This window comes from Lontra canadensis, unplaced genomic scaffold (assembly GCF_010015895.1).
Source record: "Lontra canadensis isolate GAN:19392208 unplaced genomic scaffold, GSC_riverotter_1.0 scaffold69, whole genome shotgun sequence".
In the NCBI taxonomy this organism is placed as follows: Eukaryota; Metazoa; Chordata; class Mammalia; order Carnivora; family Mustelidae; genus Lontra; species Lontra canadensis.
In genome coordinates, this window is record NW_022631063.1 from 4097241 (window position 1) to 4125157 (window position 27917).

General features: G+C 35.0%; 1 protein-coding gene across 8 annotated transcripts in view; it reads right to left on the bottom strand.

Moving 5' to 3' along the window:
• Nucleotides 1–27917, bottom strand: part of LOC116880907 (sodium channel protein type 1 subunit alpha) — a 152539-nt gene that overhangs the window by 55829 nt on the left and 68793 nt on the right. For 6 of the 8 annotated variants that reach the window (XM_032880353.1, XM_032880355.1, XM_032880357.1 and 3 more), the window contains 15 exons: nt 23938–24056; nt 21714–21803; nt 19922–20050; nt 17912–18003; nt 16743–17012; nt 13509–13572; nt 12860–13001; nt 12017–12223; nt 10034–10318; nt 8664–9044; nt 7276–7408; nt 6019–6257; nt 4560–4733; nt 3226–3582; nt 1536–2018 (listed from right to left, as the gene is read on the bottom strand). In XM_032880353.1, coding sequence (XP_032736244.1) covers nt 1536–2018; nt 3226–3582; nt 4560–4733; nt 6019–6257; nt 7276–7408; nt 8664–9044; nt 10034–10318; nt 12017–12223; nt 12860–13001; nt 13509–13572; nt 16743–17012; nt 17912–18003; nt 19922–20050; nt 21714–21803; nt 23938–24056 — 3165 coding nt within the window. The remainder of the gene's footprint in view (nt 1–1535; nt 2019–3225; nt 3583–4559; nt 4734–6018; nt 6258–7275; nt 7409–8663; nt 9045–10033; nt 10319–12016; nt 12224–12859; nt 13002–13508; nt 13573–16742; nt 17013–17911; nt 18004–19921; nt 20051–21713; nt 21804–23937; nt 24057–27917) is intronic. The other 2 variants (XM_032880360.1, XM_032880359.1) reach the window with 2 other exon arrangements.

The following is a 27917-nucleotide window of genomic DNA, read 5'->3' on the forward strand; positions in this document are numbered from 1 at the left end:
AGGGTATGTGCTATGGAGAGTGTTGTGAAGTGTAAACCTGGTAATTCACAGACTATACCCCTGGGGCTAATAATATATTATATGTTTATTAAAAAATAAAAAAAAATTATTAAAAGCAAAAAGAAAAACAAGATCTAACACCATATTAGGTTGAATTAGGAGAATAATGGAGTTTGGATCATGGGATATAAAACTATATTTTCAAATGTGCTCTCATCAGAGCAAGTATGATAATGAGAATCCTTTCATTTCATTAAACAGAGTTAAATGGGATGGAAAAATCTAATTTGAGTGCCTACTTTGTAGCAAACATACTCAAGTGTGTCACAATGTAAAAGGAGAGACATGCATGCATATCAGTAGTTTGAACAAAATGTCACCATACTTTGTGAGATGTATGAGCCTAGAGCATGAGTTCCTTATTACCTATGCTCTGCCTTCTGTCTCTGGGAACCAAAAGAGAAGCCATCAATTCTGCCTGGGGTGCAGAAGTTTTCATGATCACTAGTTCCAAAGAGCTGAAACATTGTTTCTCACATTTAAGAACTCTGCACTTCAGGCACTTCCCTGCCCCCCAAGGACCCCCTAATTACAAAAGCAGAGACTCTGAGTTTGGCATAGGCAGCCCCAGCTTCATTCATCAGTATTCCCTACATCATGCCATGAGATCTGGTATTATTTATTCTGTTTAATTACAATTAAAGAAAATACTGGTATAATAAATGGGTTTATCAACTCCTACTAGGTCATGACTCATTATCTGAGAAATACTGCCTCACATTTTCTCTAAAGTTTCTACCACCCCCAATACTTAAATTTTCAACTAATGTAATGATAGTCCAAGTTATGAAATGACACAGAGTATGAAGAAATAGGACTGCCTCCAGTGGTTCAGTGGATAGTTACTTTTTAACAAAAAGATCAGTTTTTTTCTGTTAGCCCCGAAAAACAGTTTAAATCACATAAAATTTTTATAGACAAAGTATTTGTTATGGATGGTCTTTGTCATAAAAGTTTCTCTTTTTAAAGGTTTCTTTTTTTAATTCAATAGAGCATGTGGTTGCTATTAGTCTTCATCAAATAGTAAACGTACATCTGAAGATTCAAGACCAAAAAAAAAAAAAAAGGGACTAGAAAAATACTGCCAAATTCATTTTAACAGTACTTTGAAACCAATTTTATAAAAATAAAAATCATTTTAAAAAAATCATCTGCCATTGGTTCTTTTGTAAAACCCAAATCTTTAACAAACAACATTTGAACTGAGATAATACTCAAATTAAAGTCCTGAAAAAATTATAGAATGTTTTACAGAAATGATCTATCATTTTTTTCCCCTGAATCCATTATCTATAGACATGTGAAATGAGATGAGGATCTGCCTACCATTATATCTTTGCACTCTTTCTCTCCCTGACTCATTACGCAAATCTGATTTACCCAAAGGCAGCAAGATACATATATATATTTATATGCAAGTAATAACACATGTATATACATATAAATTTCTACCTACCCATATTATAAAATCTTACCTCTTTGCTTTCTTCCAGATCTGATTCACTACTGAAGTCCTCTGTGTTTAAATTTTCAAAGTCAGACTCTCCTACAGCAATTGGTACAGTCACCGTAAGACTGGGATTGTTTATGAATGACATGTAATCACTTTCATCAATAATGTATTTTTCAACACTGCTGCCGGTTCCTATTCCACTTGTGGTTCCATTCACGTCTTTAAGATAGTCAAGATCTTTTCCAATTTCTGTTGTATGATTGGACATACAACTGTCTTTCTTATTGTTTAGATCATCAAGTGGTTTAATTTCATCTAAAATCTTCTGTTTTCTAACAAAGGATTGTTGAATAAATTCGTATATTTTTCTCTTCACGTAAGCTACTCCCTTGTGCATCCTGTCCACGGCTATTTGGAGATTGTTCATTTCATTATCATCATCCGTGGCTGCAAGATTGTCTGCACTAAATGAGCTCAGAAGCAAGGCCAGAAAGAGGTTCAGGACCTTAAAAATAGGACAGACATGATTATAATCTTACCCCAATGTAAAGAAGAGCAGATTGAGATCACTCACTCCTTGAAGTGTAGAGGAAACTGTAAGTTCTAATAGCTAGGTAAGAAAGAAACACCAGAGCACAGTGATTGGAAGTTGGGCAATCTGAATTTGTGATCTGGCTCAGTAGCTACTACACTCTACAACCTTGGGCAAAGACATGATTTCTGTTGGTCTCAGATTCTCCCACTTATAGAATGAAGGAGTCAAACGAGTTCATCTAAGGTTTTGCTATGTTTAAAATTGTATGATTATAAGAAAACATATTGAAATATGTACCGTATAAAAGTTCTAAGCTTAAAAATCATTGATGTTTGCCATTATGCACTTAAATATATTCTATAGTTTCTCTTTTGGTAAATGGAGATGTTGAGTTAGATATTAATTAAAACTAATCATTATGATCCAGAACAAGAATCGGTATCTTAACATAGGCATTAACACTTATTTTCTTAACCTATTATATTTCTTATACTCCACTACTGATTAATTAGGAGAACTGTTTATAAATAATCTCTAATATTTCCATAAGACTGACACTTAATATATGTATCTTTTGGAATGTACTAAATTTTTCTATACTGTAAATAGTACTTCATGTTTTAAACTTAAGGGAGAGAAGAATTGATCAGTTACTCCATTTGGGTAATCTCAGGCATCATTAGCCCACCCTTATTTGACTGAGAACCATTAGAGAATTGATTAACATAAGTTGGCTAACACACCTGCCAAATGACCTAGAGTGATTGAACGCTATATGCCATGAAGAAGCAAGGAAATGGAAAAATCACTATGAACACTTAAAAGACACCACCCTTCAGTCCTATACTGGCAAGTAAGATTAAGCTTTCTTTAAAAATTTTTTCAGATTTCTCCCTCCCTTTTCTCTGAATTTGTAAAATATTCCCAGCATATCCTTCTAGGCCTGTCTTTAATTCTCTATTTAAAATGCATTACTAAATGTGATGAAATGACTGACAAGGTTGATTTGAATATAAAAACTGTAGGGTCACTACTATATTGCTGTGTGAGACCCTATGCATATGTAAAGCTAAACACTTCATAAATTATTAATCATAGTTTTTGTTTTGGACAAAATGGTCACCATTCTGTTATACTCAATCTATTTCTGAAATACATATCTTAAATGGGTACACACCACCAAGTTTCCAATCACCATGACCATCATGAAGACAGTAAGGCACATGGCTTGACCAGCGACTTCCATACAGTCCCACATGGTTTCTATCCACTCTCCACACAGCACGCGGAACACAATCAGGAAGGAGTGGAAGAAGTCATTCATGTGCCAGCGTGGGAGCTCACAGCTGGTGGAGATCTTGCAGACACAATCTTTGTAGCTTTTACCAAAGAGCTGCATGCCGACCACGGCAAAAATGAAGACGATGATGGCCAACACCAAGGTGAGGTTACCCAGAGCCCCCACTGAATTGCCGATGATCTTTATTAGCATATTTAATGTTGGCCAAGATTTTGCCAACTTGAAAACTCGGAGCTGGAAAATAAAAAAAAAAAAGAACATAATATATATTGTTATGATCTTTTCATATATTGATCATGATTACTATTGAATCTCTTACAACATCTGTCCTGCCCTTGAACCCACTCAGGCTCATGGCTAATTTTTGGACCCCCTAGGAAGAATCTCATTCTTCCATATTTTAACCAGGTAGATTGTTTTCCCTAAGAGTGAATTTTTTGAGATTACTTGGGGTCCAACTGTCCTTCATTTGTTTTGTGAATGTGGTTCTAAGGCATGCCAGGCCTGACACTAATATTAGCATCTGAATCACAATAATCTCTGTTGAAAAGTTACTTGTTTGTAAATAGCATGCAAGGTGACATCATATAGAGCCCCTGCTATAGGAAGAGACAAATGTTTATTATTCATTAATACTCCTTTGGACCATTGACATAACTAGATGCCTCCATTTAAAAATTTGGAGATTTCTCACACCTATAGTTATTTCCCTGATTTGCAAAGACATATATGTAAATCAGTGGGCATGGTAAGTAATCCTACATATTTTTCTCCTCTAATTTAGGGAAGGAGCATATTTTCCAGAGGTCCAATAAGGAATTTTCTGCGTGCCCACCTTGCCTCTGATCACCATTTACCATACAAAGGGCTGTTTATATTTTCAAGTTACTATTAAAATGTGATATATTTTCATTAAAAATATTTTCTTCAATCCAGAAATATTAACTGTAGTCATCTCTAGAAACAATAGTAACAATGGCAAATGATTATATATTAAACTTCACCTATTTTTTTAAATAAAGTTTTTTTCTAAATAAGTGGAGATAATTTCTTTTTTCATTCAGGGATAGTTTTGATGATGCAAATGTTACACAAAAGTTTAAAATGTAAATAGTTGTGTAGTAAAACCTATGAGAGTAGTAAATAAGAGCCCTGCTTGTTGGACAGGTTTTGTTTCTGTTGCTGGGGTTTTTTTGTTTTTGTTTTTTTACCAGTCGGAATGAACGGAGAACTGATAATCCTTCCACATTGGCAAGGCCAAGTTCTACCAGGCTAAGTGTCACAATAAAACCATCAAAGATATTCCAGCCTTCTTGGAAATAATAGTAAGGATCCATGGCAATAATTTTCAGAAACATTTCTGCTGTAAAGATCCCAGTGAAAACCTAAGATCAAAACAAAATTACTTTAATTCCATCATATAGTGATAAAATAGAATGACTTAGTATTTGATCATAGAACAAAATGTTTATGCTAATTTCCCCACAATGATTCTATTACTAGATACATTTCTGTAGTAATTTATAGTTTATAAAAGAGCTTCCATTTACTTTATTTCATTTTATTGCCACAGGAGTTTATAGAGTCACTAGTGCAGGTAATACAAACATTACTTTACCAGTGACTCTCCTGGTATCATACAACCAGAAAATGGCAAAACTAGGATTTGAGCCCCAATCTATTTTTAACTTCCATCACATCAAACTGCCTGTCCCTCCAGACTTTATGCAGCACAGGTATTCACAACATCTTGCCCCTGAACATTTTATTTATCTATAAGCAAATTCCCATCTTCCTCAAATCTGATCATTATTATACACATATATCTATTATTATAATATGTGTGTTACTATTATCAATTTGTGAGAAAAAGTCAATTACTTCCATGGTATAAATATCGAAGCTTTAAAACCGTAAATACTATAATACAGGGTGCTTTACATGTCTTGCTTTTTACCATCAAAAATCTTAAACCTCAAAACAAATACTATGAAAAATCCGTACATTCCTTTAAAGTCCTCTTTCTTTCAACAAATAAAAGCTAGTATTCCTAAATGAGTCAACTGACAAACACTTTAATAATTCATGTTTTTTAAGCACAGAAGAGGAGGATTTAGGTGACAGCCTTTACCAAAAATGCCTCACTAATCAAATAAAACACAAAATGTACTGCAGGTTTTCAATATTTGATGGTTTTGATATAGAAGAGATGGATAAAACAACACATATCCTACTTAGATCTTCGAAGTGGAAAAGCTGAACACGTTTTTGAGTTGTTATATTTTTACTTATAATGATGATGATTAAGCAAAACAAAAAGATCTTACCCCCTCCCCTTTTTAAGCCTTCATCAGCTAGGGAAACCGCGTTAATATCATTTCAAAAAGCGTGTCCTTAAATTGCTTCTGCATCTTGGAAAAATTATAAATATCAATATTGACTTTTCCAGTAGTATTCTAGGCCTATGCCTATTGCTGTCTTTCTCAGCTTATGCTTTGACATTAAGGGCCATTATGGTGGGCAAAAAAGTAAGGTGTAGCCAGCTAGATACAATTCTCGTCTTTTGGGAACCAGGTGGTAGAAAGAGTGCTTTAAGCTATTATTAAATGGAAACAGTTTCTCAAACAGAAAATTCAAAGATTGAACACATTTACCTTCCAATATGCTTACCAAGTTTCCTACTGTAAGCACATTATTGAAATGTTCTGTCATTGGATAGTGTTCCATGGCCATGAAAAGAGTATTTAAGACAATGCAGATGGTGATGGCCAGGTCAACAAATGGGTCCATCACAACCAGGTTGACAATATGTTTCACTTTTAACCAATATGGTGAACAGTCCCAGATTAAGAATATGTTGGAAAATTTATACCAACAGGGCGGGCATTTCTGTCTGGATTCTTCAAGTTCTAAATTTAAAAAAAAAAAAACACCAAAAGATATATTTTCATACACACATATATTTATTTCAGATGCACTAGACTTGTTTTTCAGTAGTCAACACATTTTTATTTGCTAAAGAGTCAATCTCTTTTGTACTTAAAAAAAAAAAACTATAGAATTTATTTTTTAGACACCTGAAGATATTTTGTCAACATACACATAGAGCAGAGATAGCACAGAATAGTATTTTTCTCATATGCATTGACAATATGGCTCAGCACTTGGCCTGAAGTGAATGGTCTTTTAAATGAAGTTTCAATAGGAACACGGGATGTAGAAATGTAGATACTGTGTGTAATCTTATGTTAATATCTGTCTAAACTGTCAACCTAAAGCAACAAGAGATAGGGTAGGAATGAATATGAGTCAAGAATCATCTTTAAATTTGTTTTCTTGGGGCACCTGGGAGGCCCAGTCCATTAAGGATCTGCCTTCAGCTAAGGTCATGATCCCAGGGTCCTGGGATCGAGCCCCACATCAGACTCCCTGCTCAGCGGGAAGCCTGCTTCTCCCTCTCCCCCTGCTTGTGTTCCTCTCTTGCTGTCTCTCACTCTCTCTGTCAAACAAATAAATAAAATCTTTAAAAATTTTTTGTTTTCTTCTGTGAAATGACCCACTTCTTCCCTCCAATCTTGAGAGTATTTAGAATGATGTTGAAATCCTAAGCTAAATGGAACAGAAGAGAGGGTCACTATGACTAATGAGATTAGCAGCCCTAACAGAAATGCTTTATTCTGCATTTCCAAGGAATTGTCACACGCAGGAAAACAATCTTTAGATTTCCAATATCATTGTGCTTAAGTAATCTTTTTTAAAGCTCCTAGACTATATGAGTAGGTATAACAAATACTAACTCTTCAATAAGATCTATTATATTCTCTTTAGAATGTCTTGTTTTCAATTTACAAATAGAGATATTTGTTTCAAGTGAGACAACATAAGCTTGATGAAAATAACTGAATGGAAATGGAATGTGGAACAAACCTTCTACTGTATTTGTTAAAATGCTGGCTATACTCATTGCTCGTTGCCTTTGGGAAGGATCTTCTAGAAAATCCATGGAAACATGGAAAGAACTTGACCTTCTCTTCCTCATCTCAGTCTCGGTGGTTGTTCCCTATAAAGAAAATGCTAATGTATTAAATGATTAACTTGAGAAACATGCTAAGAAAAGAACCAAGTGTGACACAGTGAATTTCATGAAACACATGCATCGTGCACTTTCGTATTTAGTTGGTGATGGCAGATATTGCTGACTTATTGTATCATTAACCTGGAATATCCAAACTGTCAACCATTTAGTCATACAGCAAAAACTGAGTTTTTTAACCTTCTAATTACATAATTTTACAAAACGTGATGTCATTTTGGTACAGTTAATAAGTCTCTTGAGAGACATATTGAACAGTTCGCCTCACTTCTGAACTGATCATATACAACGAACAACCTGAAAAGTCATACACGTGGTCAGGCATTTTATTTTGAGAAGGTAGGCATTTATTTTTCAAGAAATACAAATGATTACAACACAGGTAGCCACCATCTCATTTTCTGTACACAAGACATAGATGGTCATTGACAACACAAACTGTATGTGAGAAACACACACATGCTGCATGGACAACAGTTTCATCCAGGGTACCAAAGCAATAAGTCATCTAATTCTGACTTCGTCATGCCTCATCATGCTGATATATTTCCAAGTGAGTTACTCATCTAATAAGAGGCAGCCTGTGTTCAGAAATTCCTCATCCTCGTTTATATTCCCAAACAGGTAACACATGTTTGTACAGACAATTTTTTATCTGTTTGTGTTAACGATTTATTTATGTCTCATCACTTAGGTTCATTTTAAGAAGACTTATATCAGCATTTTTTTTTCAGAAAGACATATGTGAATACTGGAAATTTTAAGATAACAATGAAGCTATCTATGTAGGCACAGTGTTCTTGAAAATCTTCTAAAATAAGGCAGAGCTATAGTGAAGAATCTGTTGGAAAGATTTATTATACACCCTTTATACTTGAACAGAGGAATCATTCATTTACTTTTGTATCAAAGCTTTAGAGAATGTCTTGCTATCTCAGCTCAGCATGGGTATACAGCAAATCCTCCAAGCGGAGGCAGCAATTTATTATTGTGTCTAATTTATTCTTAGCACGTTTAATAAGTAAATGCATTCGGTGTTATGCAAGGGAGTGTTGAGGCCTTAAATTTTAGTTGGTTAGTCTATTAAAGGTATTACAAGATGCAGGTGCATTCACAGCTTGACCAACCAGGAATCATTCTCAAAGGGTTCCATTCTGTAGAAACACTGGCTGGTGCAGCAATAATGGGCCAGCCATGCCTGAACTATTTAAAACTTCCTTACATTGTCATCAGTAGCTGGCTTATCTATTATCACCTCTGGCAGAAGCTGTCCAACAGGCGATGTAGGAACTGAAGGTCCACCAACCAAGGAAACCACACCATTGCAATCCACAGTGCTGTGCATCTTCCCATTTGCTGGAAACACTGCCAGCATCCGGGAAGACCTACTGGTCTGACTCAGGTTACTGTTGCGCCGTTCTCCATGTCGTCGGGGCACAAACAAGGAGTCTCTCCGGCTCTCGTTATCCTCAAAGGTGCTGTGCTCATCGTCAGCGAAGTCATTCTCCGATCCCACATCTTTTGCTCGCCCTCTAAAGCTGAAAAGGCTTGTTCTGCTATTTCGCCTTGGAGAAAACAGGGAGCCACGGATGCTCAACAAAGACTAAAAGTTTGAAACCAAAAAAGGTATAATCATATTAATATAGCCATTTGAAATGTGCTTTTAATTTTGCAAGATTAAGTTGAAGGCGATTTCAGTATTCATAAGAGAATGTGATCCATTCCTTTTGATTAACATTCTCATTTTATGTGCTCAAATTAAATCGGTTTTATAAGAGAAGACTTCTAGTCCTTGAGATTATGAATGGGAAGATAGATCACAACTTAAAGTTACCAAAAAAAACCCCCCAAACCTGAAATCACCATTTTTCACATTCAAAAGGAAATATCCTTAGCACATACTATGAACACCATCAACATTCAATAAACATTGGCAGCATGACCTTCACAAGGACACATTTGTTCTTACTGCTCTTTTCTTTTAAGGAATTTCAACATGTTTCACAAATTGTTTTAGGCCATCTTCCTAAAATCAGTTTACTTTCATTATTATCACTGTTTCATCTGTAAGGCACAGACTTCTGAAATTCAGAGTAATGTGTTTTTTGGTAATGTATATCACACCTAATATTTTCAGAAGCACACATGCTGGTTTATAAAGAAGTTAGGCAAAAAACTAAACCAAACCAAACCAAAACAAAAAACACCACATAAAATAACCAAAAGAAGCTATCGATCAGCCAGCCCCTTATGCACATTTTTTGTTTGGTTTGTTATTATTTTCATTAAGGAGGCTGAGGAGCAGGAAGTATAAATGTCATTCATTTCAAAAGGTATCAGTAGATAGTGTCAGGGTGAGAATCCAGGTCTTCTGAATTTCAACCCAGTGTGACCCCAACTACAGAAAGCCACAGGCTTACATAGATGTCGAGTAAAATTTTCTCATAGCTATGTGAAGAAAGTATAGGTTTAAATATAATAGACATAGCAGTCAATTCAGTTGATGACAATTCCTAAATCTGATTTAATTCTCCCCCTCTCTTCAGTGTTCTGATTTCCATCCATGCATCCTTTAACTCTGCGGTGCCATACCTGGTGTGGGGAGGAGTACCTCTTTTCATACGTCAGTCGGTTCCCTTCTATGGAGAAGCGAAACCCTTTTCTCCTGATGCTGTCTTCAGATTCAGATTTATGGAACTCATCCTCATCCTTCTCTTCCCCACCAGACTGCTCTTTCTGTTTTCTTTTCTTTCTCCGATTTCTTCTTTCCTTAGCACTCTTGGAGCTCAATTTGGAGGCTTCAGATGAGCTGTCAGAGAGCCCCCCAATGGCACTAGGTTCTCTGGAATGCTCTGAGGCAGTGACAGCTGCTGCCTGCTACATTAAGGAGAAATGGTTTTAGTATATCATTGGAGATTTTATCTTTTTAAGCTCAAGTATTTTTAGCACATTTAAAAAAATTACATTTAGCTGACTCAAGCTGATGGTCCATAGAAGAAACTCTGCAAGTACAAATGGGATTTCCCCTTCTTTCTATCTAATGAAGACTTTCAGGCTTAATGTGGGTTTTATCTGTGCTAACGTTTATTGTGTTTATATTACACAGCAAAGACCACATATTCAAAAGGATCAATAAAGCATCAAAAAGAACATAAACTTATATTGTGTTTGGGGATTTGATTTACTCTAAAAATTGGTATTTAATTAACACTATCTTCTTTTCTCTGAGAAAGAAACTGTAACATGGAAGAAAAGCTAAATGACTTAATTGAGGTCATATCTCAAGGTAGGAGGAATGCAATAAAAAGGTGAGGTCCTCTTCCTAGTTATTGAAACCAGGCTGCCAAAATATTATCAATCAAATTTATGGAAGATGATCAAATCCCTTCCTTGCCCCTCCATAATCCAGAAGACTGGAGAAAGGGCAGTCAACAGTTTCTACTAAGCAAGACAAGACATTCCTTTCTCCGAATACCATCCCCAGCTTCTTTAGCTCAGCACTGGTTCTTGCTGGACACATGGGCATGGAATGAGAACAATGTTTTTGATCATAGCTTGTACTGGTACTCAGATGGCACTTTTGGATTATTAGCATTGTTCTCAGAGTACCCTCAATACAGGGACTCTTGCCAATAAATTAATACTCCCCAAAACTTTATTCTAAAGTAAAGACTCTGAGTTTGTATACTGAGCAGAAAGCACGAGGAAAGATGAAAGTGATAGGACAGGCATTTTGTTGTATGATGAGAACGAACACCTCTTTATAAGAACAAACAATCCATAGGTCACCTGTTCTCCATAAAATTGGTGACTTTCATATGCCTGTTGAATACTGCTTTGTTATAGAACATTATAATACTTCATCACTTCCTTATTTACTATATATGAAAGGCAAGTAAACAATCATATTAAAGGCCAATATATTTTTGGTTAAAGAAAAGGATAGACTATCTTTTAAGAGTCAGATAAACATCTTTTTATATGATAACCAATACTTTTTTTCTAAGAAAAGATGGCCTCTTACAATTTTCTCCTAATGCCAGTATACCCATTCTGTAAGTTTTTCACTTGAGAAGATTTAAAATCACAATCCCACTTTAGTTATAAAAATCTTAAAATATTAAAAAGGCATGAAAGAGTTCCACTGTGGTCAATATTGCAAACATATTAGAAAAATTAAACTAAATGATCTATAGATGATCAATATATAGCAATAATTATTAATCTTTCAAACTACCAGCTTCTTTTTTTTTTTTAAGATTTTATTTATTTATTTGTCAGAGAGAGAGAGAACACAAGCAGGCAGAGCAGCAGAGCAGAGGCAGAGAGAGAAGCAGGCTCCCCGCTGAGCAAGGAGCCTGGTGTGGGACTTGATCCCAGGACCCTGGGATCATGACCTGAGCCAAACGCAGTGGCTTAAGCAACTGAGCCACCTAGGCGTCCCCTACCAGCTTCTCTTAAGTAGAGTCAAACAATTATCCATCTCTCACTTTCTCTCAGGTATTTTTGTAACAACTGAAACAATGAAAAAGAATTGTACCATGAGACAGGACATATTTGATTCAGTGAATTTACCTGAGCTGCCTCCTGTTGCTTTTTAAGCTGTTCGAGCATTTGCTGAAATTCAGCCTCTTTCTGTTCTGCCTCTTCCAAGGTGGCCTGATTCTGTTCCTCATAGGCCATGGCCACCACAGCCAGGATCAAATTTATCAGATAGAATGAGCCCAAGAAAATGACCAGCACAAAAAAAATCATGTATGTTTTTCCAGCAGCACGTAATGTCTGAAAATAAGATCATTAAAATTATTTTTTGAATATCATTTCACGAACTAGTGGCTTCAACTTTCAACTTACTTGTGTGTCATGTAGGACTCCAACATAAATAATAATTATGATGGTCACACCCCCTTCTACCTCTTTGTTTCTTTATCCTCTTCCTCTTCCTTTTCTCCTAACTCATGCATTCACATTTTGATCTCTAGGAGGGAATTCTTGGACTCACCAAGAATAAAATGGAATCAAATAAAATACAATGAAGATTCCATCAAAGATCTGAGCCTGTGATAAAAGTTAAGGAAGACATCAAAGTTACCTTTCTATGTCTGCTTATTGATTTTCATCTCCTGCTACCTGAGGGCACAGATGGGGCAGAGGGGAAGATGTACTTGTAATTGAGAAGACCTGTGTTTGGAGAGGGTGGAAAATAGGTTTTGGGTCAAAAAGAAATGAGAGAGAATTGCTAGCGCTGTCATCACCATGATTACTATGTGTTATAATCAATAGGATAAAGGAATTCAATTCTCCTAATTTCAATTTCTTTTCCTTCTTACTATATAATACTGTGATCTGGATTTCATAACGAAGATGATTTTCTTATATCCTTCTGCATAAATGCGGTGTATCTCCTCAGATTCTCACCAGTTGGTACAGATTTTCCCAGAAGTCCTGAGTCATCAGTCGAAACAGAGACAAAAAAGCCCAACTGAAAGTATCGAAGCTTGTATAGCCATAATTAGGATTTCTACCAGCCTTCACACACACATATCCTTCTGGACATTGACTATAAAAGGGACAAAAGATAGTATTACAAGAAGTTCTGCTAACTTTTTTATTTTCATAGCATGCTATACTTATAACACTGTCTACCCAGGAAAATTGGCTACTTCAAGGGATAGAAGTTATCTCAAGGGATAGAAGCATGATAAGTAAGTAACATATTTCCCAGCTTTTGACATAACATAGTTTTACTAGCCTCTTGATGTCATCATTAAAAAACTGCCTAGCATTTTTAATAATATTTTACAAAACTATTTTCTGTTGATAATTAGCATTTTAGCACACTCTAGTTCATTTTCCCTACTAGGAAGCCTCTAGAGTTGCCTTCTAGCTCACATATACTACTCTAAGGGACACAGCATTAAAGGTAAAAGTATTATTCCTTGTTTTATGAAACATAAAAGCTTGCCTAATCTTTGAATAATCCCTTACCTTAGAAGTAATATTAATTATAGCAATAAGTATTAATAAAGTATACACATACACAAGCACATACAAATTATTGGCTTACCCTGCATCAGAGCTATTTCCACATAGTAGTGCATCCAAAACACCCTCCAGAAAATAATGATATCCTGGTGAGAAAAAAGAAAGTCAAATGATGAGCATTTGCATTACATTGCAAAATGAAACAAGATCAGGCCCAACTTTTAGGACTCATAGAGTAATTTAAAATACATTATATAATTCATTCAAAGACACAGGTATTTGCCACTTGTCCCTCTAAATACTAGATTTTGTACTGTAAGGATTGGATATTTAATAATAGAAAGCATTTGTTCTTTGTGAATGTAAAATTAGTGATAATCACAGGTGCTAGCAGAAAAATTTAAGAGGTATCAGTGTTTTTCCCACCACCCTTGTGAAAAAGAAAAAATTCATTCTGTAAAAATAGATAAGGACGACAGATTCCTTTGTTTTTCAAAAAGGCCACACATTTGAAAATAAAGGGATTGTATCTTTTCTTTCTTCTGTATATTTAAACACTATTTATAAATATTTAACAGTTAATTTTAATTTACATTGTATCAATTTCCAGAATATATCAGAGACAGCTTATAGCAAAAGGTACATAAATCTGCTTAAAAAATGTAATAGAAAGTGTTAAATAGTAAAGCTAAAATAATTAGTAGGGGTGACTATTATCTCAAAACTTTCTTCCTCTGACAAATTCCTTAGATTGTTTTAATATCAAGTTGAAGTATCACTTTTTTTACAAATTGTTCTTTGATATTCTCCACTTCCTACCCACTAAAGAATGGCAAAATTAAGAACTCCTCTCACTGTGTTACCAGTAATATGTAGCTACTTCCATTACTATTATACTCATTGTCCTATATTGTAATTATTTCTTTACAAATATTGTTACTCCTTGAAAGAAAGTCTGATCATTAGTTATTTCCATATTACTATTACTAGGGCCCAGCAGCCTTTCAATAAAATTGGTTGAATAAATAAGTGAAATGATGACAAAAAGAGAAATGTATCAAATTAAATCATCACTTTAAAAATTTGAGTGAAGTTGACAATGTTGCTTTAGTTTCAGGTGTACAGCATAGTGATTCCACAAGTTTCTACGTTATGCTATGTTCACAAGTGTAGCTACCTTCTGTCCTGACACATTGCTATTACAGTATCATTGACTGTTTTCCTAATGCTATGCCTTTTATTCCTGTGACTTACTCACTCTGTAACTGAAAGCCTGTGTCTCCCACTCCCCTTCACCCATTCTGGCCAACCTTTCACTCCTACCCCTCTAGCAACCATCAGTTTATTCTCTGTATTTATAGGTCTGAGTCTGTTTTTCATTTTCTTATCCATTTATTATCATATTTTTTTAGATTTCACCTATGAGTGAAAGCAGATGGTATTTGTCTTCTTCTGACTTATTTCACTGCCTAGTGAAATAAAACCCTCTAATTCCACTACTGAGTATTTACTCAAAGAAAATGAAAATATTAATTTGAAAAGATATATGCACCCCTATGTTTATTACAGCATTATTTGCAATAGCCAAGATATGGATGCAACCTAAATGTCCATCAATAGATGAGTGGATAAGGAAGATGTGATGTACACACACACACACACACACACACACACAATATTTTAAAGCTATAAAAAAGGATGAGATCATGACATTTAAATAATCAAGTATTTTGTTTTGTTTTAAGATTTTATTTTTCTATTTGTCAGGGTGAGGGAGAGAGACAGAAAGAGAAAGCACACAAACAGGGAGCAGCAGGCAGGAGAAGAAGAGAAGCAGGCTCCCTGCTGAGCAAGCAGCCCAATGCAGGACTCTATCCCAAGACTCTGGGATCATGATCTGAGCCAAAGGCAGATGCTTAAGAGACTGAGGCACCCAAGCATCCCTATAATCAAGTTTCAAGAAGAAAAATTTTGGATTTTATAAAAAGAAGTATTTTCTAGATGTTAAATTTTCAGAGAAATTTATTCTATGCATAGTTCTATAGAGGATACAAAAGCACACAGTGGGAAATACTTCCATTGCTTATGTCTTTACTTCTTCTAACATAGACAAGTAAATTTGGATAGTATTTCTTAACTTTCAATTAAAATGAAATGCACTGAAAGGGATATGATACACTCTGGATGAGTTTTTGACATCAGGTATTTATAAATGAAGTTTTAGCCATTAATGTCAATGATCTAGAAGCTTAATCTTTAGAAAAGACAACTTTCAGTCATAAAGTTTATCTTTAATTTTAACCAATTTGATTTTCTATTACTTTAAAGGACAAACCATTTTATTTGTATTTGCATTCAACGTAAAATCATCTTTTCAACAGATGGAGCCTTGTTAGGCAAAAAGATAAGTACAAGTTTATAGAGCTGAAAACACCTCCAATATTTAGGATTTCTTTTACTTTGACTATAAGAGAAAAGGAGTCCAGCACATTTTCACTAGAGAGCATAAACCCTAAGTGACATCCTCACAGTTAGTTCCTTGATTTCAGATGAAGAGAAAAAAAAAAATAACAGATTTCAGGGAGTTGGTGACAGAAGTAGACTCATTGGCATATATGAAGTGAATAAGGGACAAGTATTTTTCTTAACCTAGAGATCTGTAACTACTTGCAAATTATTTGTTGGCATATCACTAATGTCATGAAAGAGTTAATCTGTATCCTCCAAGGTATTTTCTAGATCTCCAACTATAAAAAGACACTAAGTAGTTTTCTTTATTATCCTATCATGACTTCAAAAATTATCCAACTACAAGTAATTTTTCATGACTAATCTTACTTGTTTTACGAAGCAGTCACTAAGGTTTATTCTTTGTTGTTTTTTTTTTCCTAAGTATTACTCATCACCTTAAAATAATAAAGATATAAGCCCATCTAAAGACTAAGTTTTATATATTTAATACTTTTCTTTAAAAAAGATATTCCCTTTCCCATGAATTATGTTCTGTGCCTGCTTTTGAAATATTACCGCTGGCAAATACGAAAAGTAAATAAAAGGGAAAATTTTACTTACTTCCTTTGCAGCTGAATTTTTCAGCCTCCCATATAATGATACCATAGAAAATGGCATTTAGGAGTCAAAATTAGAACACTTATCAATAAAATAATTAAGTGTATATGCAAACCATTGGTGTGATGACTAAGAGATCACAATCTATTATGCAATCATTTTCAGAAAATTTTCTATGCCTTGGTGGAACGCAGATCAACAATTTTTTATTTTGTAAAAAATAAATTTATATAACAAAAATTCTTACTTGTATCTTGAATATATGATTTCCAGTCAAACTCAAAGCGAGTTTCATTGACAAGTGTGCCATTGTAATTCATAGTTACATTCTTCTCTATACTGTGCTCTTCCAGGGAAGCATTGGTGGGAGGCCATTGTACACATTTATTCCGCAGGTTACCCATGAACAGCTGCAGCCCAATCAGGGCAAACACGCTCAGACAGAACACAGTCAGGATCATGACATCGGAGAGCTTCTTCACCGACTGGATCAGAGCCCCCACAATGGTCTTCAGACCTTAAAGAAAGAAGGCTATGACTATGAAGACTTAGAAGGTCAGAAAGAAATGAAACTTCACTCAATTTTCTTGAAAACATAAATTTCATGCATCAGTCTGAAAATAATTATAATGCTAGTGGAAAAGCAACAATTCATGGAAGGCTAAAGTGCTAAGGAGATAAGCTCTGGAAACATAATTATCCAAACATCGAAATGAAGGTCATATCCCATTATCTTAAGAGAAAATAATGGGAGATACATGGTCTTCATGAAGCCTATATTAAGAAAAGGCTCTTGTATTTCTCCTTTTTGCTAATGAAACTCACCCCGTACATTCATTAGGTCAGTTTTATAGCAAATTACTTGAACACATATTCTTAAATGCCTATTTATAAAGAGGAAAATTTTGCTATAATTCTGGAGGTGGTGTATGTGGTGAAAGTGTATGACTACACCTTCAGATAATAAATCCTTTATGCAGACTCATGTTACTCTTTATTATCTTATTTCCTTTCTTTTAAAGCAATATTAGGATTATATTATGTATACATCATCATCAATACCTATAATGAACAAGAAATTACAAATTGGTACATTCAGTAGAGACCAAATCCTTGGTACAATTGACATGGAGAAAAAGAAAATAAAACATGACATCTCTAAGTACAAATCACACACAGACTATATATCTCAGTATGTCATAAAAAACACTATTAAACTCCTAGGCTGATAAAAAGTAGAAAAACATAAAAAACTTAAGTCCAAAAAATAAGAATTATTTCCTGTAAAGCACTTGATTTTGATTATGATTTTGATTACTTTATTATGATTCTTGATTTTTTGTAATGCTGCCAAGCAAAGAAACTGTCACTGAAAAAACTTGATGGGTCAGTCCCAGTTTTTGACCTAGCTCTCACCTGGAATGACTGAAATTGTTTTCAGTGCTCGGAGAACTCTGAATGTTCTTAGCGCTGAGACATTGCCCAGGTCCACAAACTCTGTCACGTATCTGTAATAGGGAGTTCACACACACAACACAATAACAGGATACAAAGAAAGAGTTGTAGATACAAGGAGCCTTGTGCTTCACACCAATCACTCCTTACCTGGAATTACAGAAATAGTTTTCAAAGCTCTCAAGACTCTGAGAGTTTGAAGAGCTAAAAAATTGCTTGGGCTTACAAATTCTGTTACATACCTGTAGAATTAAATCAGAGTTATTCAAGATTTAAGCAGCGTTTGTATTATTTTCTTGGGCCTTTTATGAAGACCTTCTTTGTGACTCAAAATGATAATTTTGTTTTCTTAACCTATGTAATTTTAGGCTGTTGGTAGATGTAAACTTCATAAAGTATATAATCCTGTTGCTATTTTGGCAAGCAATATAACCAACATCATGTGTAACTAAGGAGAATTGAGTAAACAGAAATAATTCTTGGCTATAGTTTCAGGGTTTCAGTTAAAAAAAGAATAAAAGGCATGAAATCATCCAAGAGAGATTTAGGCAGGAAAAGGCAGATTGCCTTACTAACTATCTGTACATGAAAAGGTTTTTCTAGTGCAACTCCTAAGTGAAAGTTAGGCGAGGTAAGAACAAGATTTTTTGAGGGCTTTATGGTGCCCCTGGAATTACTGCTACTTTAGTCTCAAAAAACCATTGTCTCAACATGCTTTCTTTGGAACTGTAGCCAGAAGGAATGGGGAAGAACGGGCTTATCCTAACTAGTTATGGAAAGAAGATGAGACAGGCAGCATTTGGAGCCCTGGGTATGTCAGCCCTGCTTCTCCTCCCATCTACCCCATTAGGCCTACGAGAAGCCAAGAAAAACAGCTCCTGAAGAAACGGTGAGGGCAGGTGGACACTGACCACCTTCCTCCACACTAATTTCACCTACTCCTCAACGGCCTTCAATTACTCCTCTGAGTCTCTCCTTCCTTGGGCAAGTTTATCACTAGAAAAAAAAAGGAGATGGATGGAGAAATTGTGCATATTCCTGAGCGTGTCTGGATGGGAGATGAAGACAAGGTTTAGGTTGAGGGTAAAGACAATATGAAGAAAATCATAAAGGGAAAGAAAAGAAGAAGAAAGAAATGGGATCAGGTGAGGAATAGGAAGAGATGGAGAACGTGTCTGCTCATAAGTCTTCAAAACCAATTTGTTGATGAAACAAAAATTTAGTCTATTAGATACATAATATATAAAACACCTTATTTTTTCCTATTAGTTTTATCTGTCAAAATGTTTTGATGCTCATAGATGTTTATATTCCATTATTCTACCACACTAATAAAAGAAAGCAGAGAGAGGGGCGTCTGGGTGGCTGCGTAAGTAAAGCATCCAACTCTTGATTTCGGCTCAGGTCATGATCCCAGGGTTGTGAGATGAAGCCCCATGTTAGGCTCCGTGCTCAGCATGGAGTCTACTTGTTCCTCCCCCTCCCTCTGCTTGCAGGCTCTCTCTCTCTCTCTCAAATAAAAAAATAAATAAATAAAATCTTAAAAAAAAAAAAAAAGAAGAAGACAGAGAGAATACATAATATAAAAAAGGTCAATAAAGATTTGTGTAGCCAGGAGTTGTTTGTAGCTATAATTTTTAGAGGCACTTTCACAGATGTGTTGTGAATACACCTGTGCTTTCATATTATGTGCATGTGGAAGGGGTTTTGTGTGTGTTGAACAAGTGGCATGTATGAGGTTTGCTGACATGTTTTTTCCACGTGGAAATTGTAACTTCAACTCCCTGCAGAGGTTGTATGCCAAAGGGAAATGCCACTTTGACTCCTGTTGTGCTAAATAAGATCAGGAGCTTAAATGTATAAATCACACCAAGGTATTTTTCAGTTAAAGCAAGCTTAGTCTTTAAAAACAGAAGCACTCATAGAAAGCCAAACCGCATTCTACTTTATAGTTTCAAAAAAGGCACTTACGCAAATGTAATGACAGTGAAATCGAGCCAGTTCCATGGGTCCCGAAGAAAAGTAAAGTCTTCTAAACAGAAGCCCCTTGCAATAATTTTTATAAGTGATTCAAAAGTATATATTCCTGTGAAGGTGTACCTGGAGGCAAGTATCCAAAAAGAATTGATAAAGCGATGATTTTCTCTTATAGTATATCAATTTCTTACCACTCTGTCATTGGAATAGAAGAATATTAAAAAAGGAATCTAAGCAAGTTGATGTTATTTTCATTGAAATAAAACATACCCCTAAATTCAAATTCACTCCCTAAGATATAAAGAGTTGTTTTTAAAGCGAGCAAAAGGCAGAGTAAGAAATACATGCTATATAAAGTCTATGTAGCTATTGTCTGAAATGTCTTAGCATTGACATAAATGATTAGAACCTCCTGAAAATTACCAGTACGTTCACAGGATGGAGTGGCAACAAATAATATTGCAGAAGCATAAAATGATTTTCCTTTAGAAAGTAAAAAGCTAATTTCAGTCATGTTTTATGAATGAGAGAGCAGTGACAAGTTAGCAAGTCTTGTGTTTTTCTCTTTCTACGAGATAAGACAATTAACTAACTTGGAAAAAGGATTTTGTTAACATCAAAATAGGATAATTCTAGGGTCATAAGTGGTAAAAATTTAATTTAGAATGAAATGTTGGGGTAACTCAGAAATTTAGATGTTTCCAAAGTTCTGACCTTCTACTCAGAAGTTAGAGAATCAAGTCACAGAAATCAGGGGGCCTGAAGATTGATGAGTCTCACATGTTAACTTCAATACTTCAGATATTCTTTATATGTAAATTTTACTATTTCCTGTAGGATCTCTGTTTCTTTCAGATTGGCTCCAACTTGGGAGTGTCCAGGAAGGGAAGGGGCTCTTGGGCACACCCTCGTGGTGGTTGTTTTCAGGGTCAGCAGTTGCCAAGTAAGAGTGGTTAGAACCTGGGCAGGGCGCGGGCCCTGCAGGACTTAACACAAACCCAGCCTCTCTGCCCTCAGAGGAATCCCAGATCAGAGTCCTCAGTGCAATTAGTAATGCTTCTAGTTTCCAAAAACTCTGCCATTACTTTCACTTCAGTTAGTTTAGCAAGTAAAACTTGCTTGAATTACAACTTGAATTTTCAAGCTGTAAAATCAAATTTGGGGATTTTTTTTTCAATGAATTTTTTTGATGACAATGCTCGAAACTGACAGAGGCCTGACATAAAGTAGATGTGCCTGATGGCAATGAAAACTTGAAGAGGCTCAACGTTTTCTTCTTATGGCCCATGTAACAGCCCCTGTTGAATTCTGAACTCACTGACTTCATCTGGAATTTAATGGGAATCAAGATCTACCATATTGGCTCGTTTCCGCAATGGCTTTCAAAACATTTGCTTTGGCCACTGTAGATCCTAAAGGAAAAATGGTGAGTGTCCAAGGATGATGAGATTCTGATAATCATCAAATATAGGTGAAGGATAGGTATTAGATTTAACACCAGCAGCCCTGAGGGCCAATGTCATTTGTCTTCCTGCTTTGTACTTGTGCTTAGAAATGGCTATATAAGAGTGTATATATATATATATATATATATATATACTATATATACATATATATGTATAAAATACCCTTCAGTTTTGTTTGGAAGCATAGTTTCAAAATCTTAAATATATAGATACAGATATACATGTCTCTATGTCTCTATATATTTATAGCTACACACACACACACACACACACACACACATGCTCACATAGTAGGTGGTTTAAATATAAGTTGAACTTACTCTACATTCTTTGTCCAGTCAGGAGGGTTACTCATTGTCATAAACACACAATTTGTCAAAATAGTGCACATAATGAGCATGCTGAATAATGTAGGTAATTGTTAAGGAACACACAAAAGAAAATCCAAATCCATGTATTATATTATATAAAACATTGAAAGCTCAAACTGTAGTTTGGCTAAGATGCAGTGACTCATACATTGTGGGCAATTATCTAATTTTTTAAAATTTTGGTTTTGTCATCTGTAAAGTGTGGGCAATAATATCACCCTCACAGAGCAGTTGTATAGATGAAGTGAGATAATGTATGAGAAAGCTTTATGTAAGTATCAAATGTTGCTTTTGATACTATTATTGAATCAGTATGTTAACCTCCCAGAGAACTTTGGTGGGGAAACTGTGCAATCTGGAGCGGCACAGATTCTGAGCAGAGAAAATTGATCTGAACTAATTTGAATCTGAACTAATTCAGGTGACTAAAATAGTAAATTGTGAAGGAAAGCACACACATGCAATATGTAACTTCTTAAATACATGTTATAGAATAAGTTCGATACACTAAAAAATATGTAGTCCAAGTACAGCACAGTGCTGAGTGTGGGGTTGCTCTATTTTGATGGCGTTTGTTCAAGTGCAGCCACATTGAATATGAGTCAAAGTGAAAATTCCAGAAGGCCAGGACTTAAAGTGATATGAATGTAATTAAAACTCCACATAAAAGTGATCTTGGGCAAGTCACTCAGCCACTCTTGCCACAGAATCTCATATCTCCACTGACTTTCCTACAATGTAGCTAATCAAGTATAGACCTCATCAGTTTGAGGCACAGATTACATGAGTTAAAATGTGCAAGGTAGTTGGCACAGGCCTAAATGTTCCTAGATACGATCCAAGTGTTAGCTCAAATAAATTACTAAACATAACAGAATTATGGAGCTGAAAGGGACCTTGAAAAACACCTAGTTTAATCACTATATTTAAGAAATCAGAGAAATAAGACCTAAGCTCTAGAGAAATTAGATAACTTGGCTGAGCAGTAGAACACAAGTTTCCTGCCTTCATATCCAATATTCTTTCCACTACAGTTTACTGCCAAAACAAAAATTTTCCATTAAGTGAAAAAGGAAGTTTTCATCAAATGACCACATGATGGCACTAGGAGTACAAACTAGGATAAGGTAACCTCCACAAATGTAAAAACCTTGAACATAGAATTTTTGTTTTGAAACTTTTACTATTAATAAAATTATATTTATACCACTAAGGAATCTCTTGCTATAAGGTTAAAAATAGAATGGTCTTTTCAGATTTAGAAACTTTCAAAAAAAATCAGGTAGTATGTGTTCGTGAAAATTACAACAGTAGTTTTGTATTTATTTTATATAATAGAATAAAATAATTTATTTTATATAATAATAAAATAAAATAATCATAATAAATAAAAATATTTATTTCAGAAATAAAGTTTTTTTGCCAGTGAATAGGAATAGATGAATTTAGTTGGAGTCTGTTTTTAACACCAATGGAAATCACAAAGTCAAATCCCTAAAGACCATTTGGAAATATAATCTCAGCTTCTTTCATTAACTTCCAGAGTCTTTACTAAGCAATCAGTTTTCCATGACAGTCATAATTCAATGATTTACATTTGAAATTCAGCCAATATTCCAGTATTTCCTCATGGATTTCATTAGGAAAGTTCAAGAATTAACTAAGTATTGGCCAAAGCCCCCTGACATTCTCCCATAGAAAATAAACTTAAAGGTTTATTCTAAGATATACTAAGGTGCTTTACATAATAGATATGTCTAAATTTGGCTCTGGAAATAGATTTTTCTGTTATTATATCATTATTCACTGCAAATTCTAGATAATCACAAACTTTGTACGAAGATGATAAGGATAAATATGGCCACCTTACACTAGATTTGTAAGACTCAATACGTGCAAATATTTTAAGAAGATATATATAGGAAATGTTACAGACTGATGTAGAATATATATTTGAAATATATATATATGATATTAAAGACATTGTAAGTTTCAGTGTCACCCATATGACTAATAAACTGTAAGAATAAGGCTTATATGACAAAAGAAGATACAAAATGAGTGATAAAAGCCATAGAATATGGACATTTCCCAAGCCAATTTTATATTTAGCTACAAAGCACTTATAGATTTTACACACAAATAGTTAATATTGATCACTTGAAAAGGATATGAATGTACCAAAATCTTAATAGCTATTTTCCTAAGAGGATTGAAGGGAGTTAAAATGTACAGGGCAGAGGTGGCACTGAACCGGAAGATGGCCTTCCCTTTATTCAATACTATAAAAGTCTGTAAGATAGGAACACAACATAGAAGTATAAAAGTATAAACCATTTAAACTCTGTTGCCTACTTCTGTTATTTGTCATCATGACTTATTCCAATGCTGCGACTTCCAAAGTGCGCCATGCAGACAAGCTACCCCTGGATCTCTTAACTAGAGAGGACAGCCAATGGTGTCACTTACCTTTTACCTGATACTTACCTGCAATTTTATGATACATAAGGAATTTGGCCAAGAGAATTTATTTATTTATCTTAAATATCTGAGTTAAATGAGAGTCTTAAATGGGTGCATATTTTATTTCATGTCATCCTAATACCCTTAAGACACTACATTCCTTTTATAGTGGTTTCAGCTTTCCCAATTCAAATATCTTGGAAATTAATCCTGTAGAATGCAAAATCACTCACTAGAACTAATGCTTTTTTTGAAATTATTTTTTAGCTCCTTATTCTTTAAAATAAATATCATCACTCCATGGGTAATAGGAAATAAAAACAGCCACCAACAAACCTGCTCTGGCATTAGATGGACACAATCCAATAATTGATTTTTGGAAGCCAAGCTCCCCGGAGAGTATCTGTTGACCAGGAGTGCTAAATTCTGTATTGGGATTTCTGAGTTAGCTGACACATTGAATTCTAATCCCAAGTGACTGCTCATCTCATGTAGTGCTTTTTTAGCACAGAGGAAAAGCTAAAAGCCCCTTAAAGAACCTGGGATCCATGAATGTGGATGAAATCACATTCCAAAAATCAGATATATTCAAGAGTAATTGGCAGTGTGCAGACAAAAAAATTTAGTAGCAACATACAACAATATATATAACATATAATGAAGGATTCTGACTGTGTTTCTTAAGGCATTTACTAATAATCATGTAACATAAAATTTACCATCTTAACTAATTCTGAATGAATAGTTTGGCATTGATTTTTTAAAAGAATATATTAGATGGCTTCTTATAGTACCTTAGTATCTTTTAAGTCTAATTAGTTCAATAAAATTTTCATTAACACAACTCCTCAGGATAATATTTACCACATGAAGTCCCTTCAATACCAAAGAAAAAGTCCAAAATTGGTGGTAGAGGAGAAAGGCTGAGAAATAGCATCGAGCTTGAAATAGGCTTTTCTTTACAGTCCATGGCTGCAGAAAATTCATGAAATCATTCTAAGATGTGAATAATTATGTGCCTCAGAACAAATTTCGAAACATAGCATTTTGAATGAATCAGAAATGAGATTCTATGTCTGAGCTATCACTTTAAGGGTATATTCGTATAACTCTCCATACATTAGATGGTGGTCAGGTTTTTCACTGACCAATTCCTATATAGTTATCAAACTCAAGTAGCATTTATTGAGCTCCTATATGATAAGCTGTTGTACGAGCACGACAAATACCTGGAATGTATCATGGAAATAGTTTAGACCGAATATTAATTTAACCAAACTTCAGTGCAAAAGATGGAAATGAAATGTTTAGCACAATATTTGCAAAGCTCTGTGCTACAGTTTACAAGGGAAACAAAGAGAGATAAGACCCCAAGAAATTTTTATACTAGTAAATGTTCAACTATGTCAGCCGATGGAAGAAAATAAGCGAAGGTTTACCAGATCAGAGGCGTCCAATAGAAATATGTGAATTACAAATCTGAGCCCATATGGGATTGTAAAATTTCCAAGAGCCATATTTTTAGAAAGGAAAGAAACAAGTGAAATTAATTTTAGGAATTAATTTAGTTTTCTTTGATCTACTATATCCATTATATTATCATTTCATGATAATCAGTATTAAAAATTATTGAAGCATTTTACAAATTTTTTCATACCAATTCTATATCTTTCAAGTCTGGATTCACCGCATGGAAAGTACCATAGCCACACTTGGCTAATGTCTATCCATTTGGCAACACAGACCTAGATGTACACCACGCATAGCACTGCTATTTCAGCAAGGTAAAAAGCATTTCTGATTTGAAAGGCAAACCAAGAAAAACAGGCAAACACCCCTGCTACCCAACAGTCTGACAATCTGGAGAGCAACGGGAGGAAAGCAGAAGTAAGACTCAGTTGAACTTCTCTAGTTATTGGGAGTGCAGACTCTGGAGTCAGATGCCTGGCTCAAACAGGACGCCTTAGCCTTCCAGCACTGCGATCCCGGACAAGTTACTTCATTTTTCTGTGGGTCATTTGTCTCTTTTGAAAAATGGGAATACATATTCTTAGCTCGTAAAGTTGCCATGATTGCAGTTCAGTAAAGATTCTGATGCCTAATATTGTGTATTTTTAGTAAATCACTCAGGTGATTCTTCAGTACCACGGCTGTGAACCGATATCTATTAATGGGCAATATTTAAAGTTCCCCAGATTGCCAATAATTGTGTTGTAATATGCATTAAAATCCTTCCCGTTGACCTAGGTGCATAGTTAATAAGGAAACAATTATGTTAGAATAGTTTGGTAGAAATTGCTATTTATGAATCTGTGCTTGTTACTCTTGAGTGATCTTGTCTCTGAGTTTTTATAAAATGATTTATTTATATTTTTTTTCCAAGGTGGATGTTGAATTTAACAAGCCATAATTTTCCAGTCTCTTTTTCTAAAGATGTCCACTGTCGTAACTTTTCTTTTTATCTGGGGGCCATGTTCCTTACAGTAAATAGTTTCAGTTTAAGGTCTGATTTTGTATTTATCTAAACATCAAAAAATTACCAAAATAATAGGACTGCCTCTAAATTTACTCCATTTTCCTGTTCTTAAAGTAAACGCCCTGGCAAAAGTAACAGAGAAAGGTTAGCAATGATCATGAACAACAGAACATATAGAATATACTCTAGGTTGATTAAATTTGTGCTTTAGTCTCAACATTTAAAACGATTTTCAACTTGCACATACACTATGCTCCAAAAATATATATGGAAATCAGTTGTTTGAAACTTTGAGTATATTTTCCTACAGAAATAATATATATATACATATATATACATATACACATATACATATATATTTACATACCACTCAAAAGCCTCTGTAACTCTTAATGAAAAGGAATTCTGTATTAATGGTACTATGAAACCTTACCACTGTATAAAAGAACATGTAACTCTGCAAATGGCAGAAGAATTCCAAGTTGGGCTGTCGGGTACACCTTTCTTACCCCTACATGTGAGTGAGGGAAATTCCCTGGCTTTATCTTCTGCCAAAAGAGAAATCACCCTTTTCCTGGTTCTCAGCTACTGGTTTGAGAAGAGATTGAGAAGAGAGGGGTTGAATGAGAGCCACCACACGGCAAGAGGATAGATGTTCTAGAAGTTTGGGATGTAAAGAACTTCAAAGAAAGTCAAGAGATTCCATTAGTGCCTATCTCTGGGAACGTTCCTCATCTGGGCCAACTCCATGGCATCTAATATTTTTTCCCCCCACCGTGGGCATTCTAAAGGGTCTTACCTACATCCCTGCCTATTTTGTGATAACCTGTGGATTCCAGCCAGGATTTCCCTCCTTTTCTGGCTCAGTGGGGAACGAAAACTGTCTCACAGTTTCACCACCTGATGACTGAAGGGAGCGTGCAACATTTAAACATTTTTTTTCTCTCCTGGTCTGATTCTATTTTTCCCCGTTAGGCTGGGGATAAGCAGCCGAAAGAACGACCAGTGGTATTTGCCTGCCTGTGGAGTGCCCACACTTTAGTAGCTGGCCTTCACCCAATTCCACATGTATTCTTTAAGCCAGGGATCACAAGCCAAAAGGCCCCAGAGACTAGGTCGTGGGAGGTCCCTATCAATTTTTGGTATGCAAACCAGTGACAGAGAAATTATAATTTATAATTATATTATTTATATTTATTTATAATCATATTATT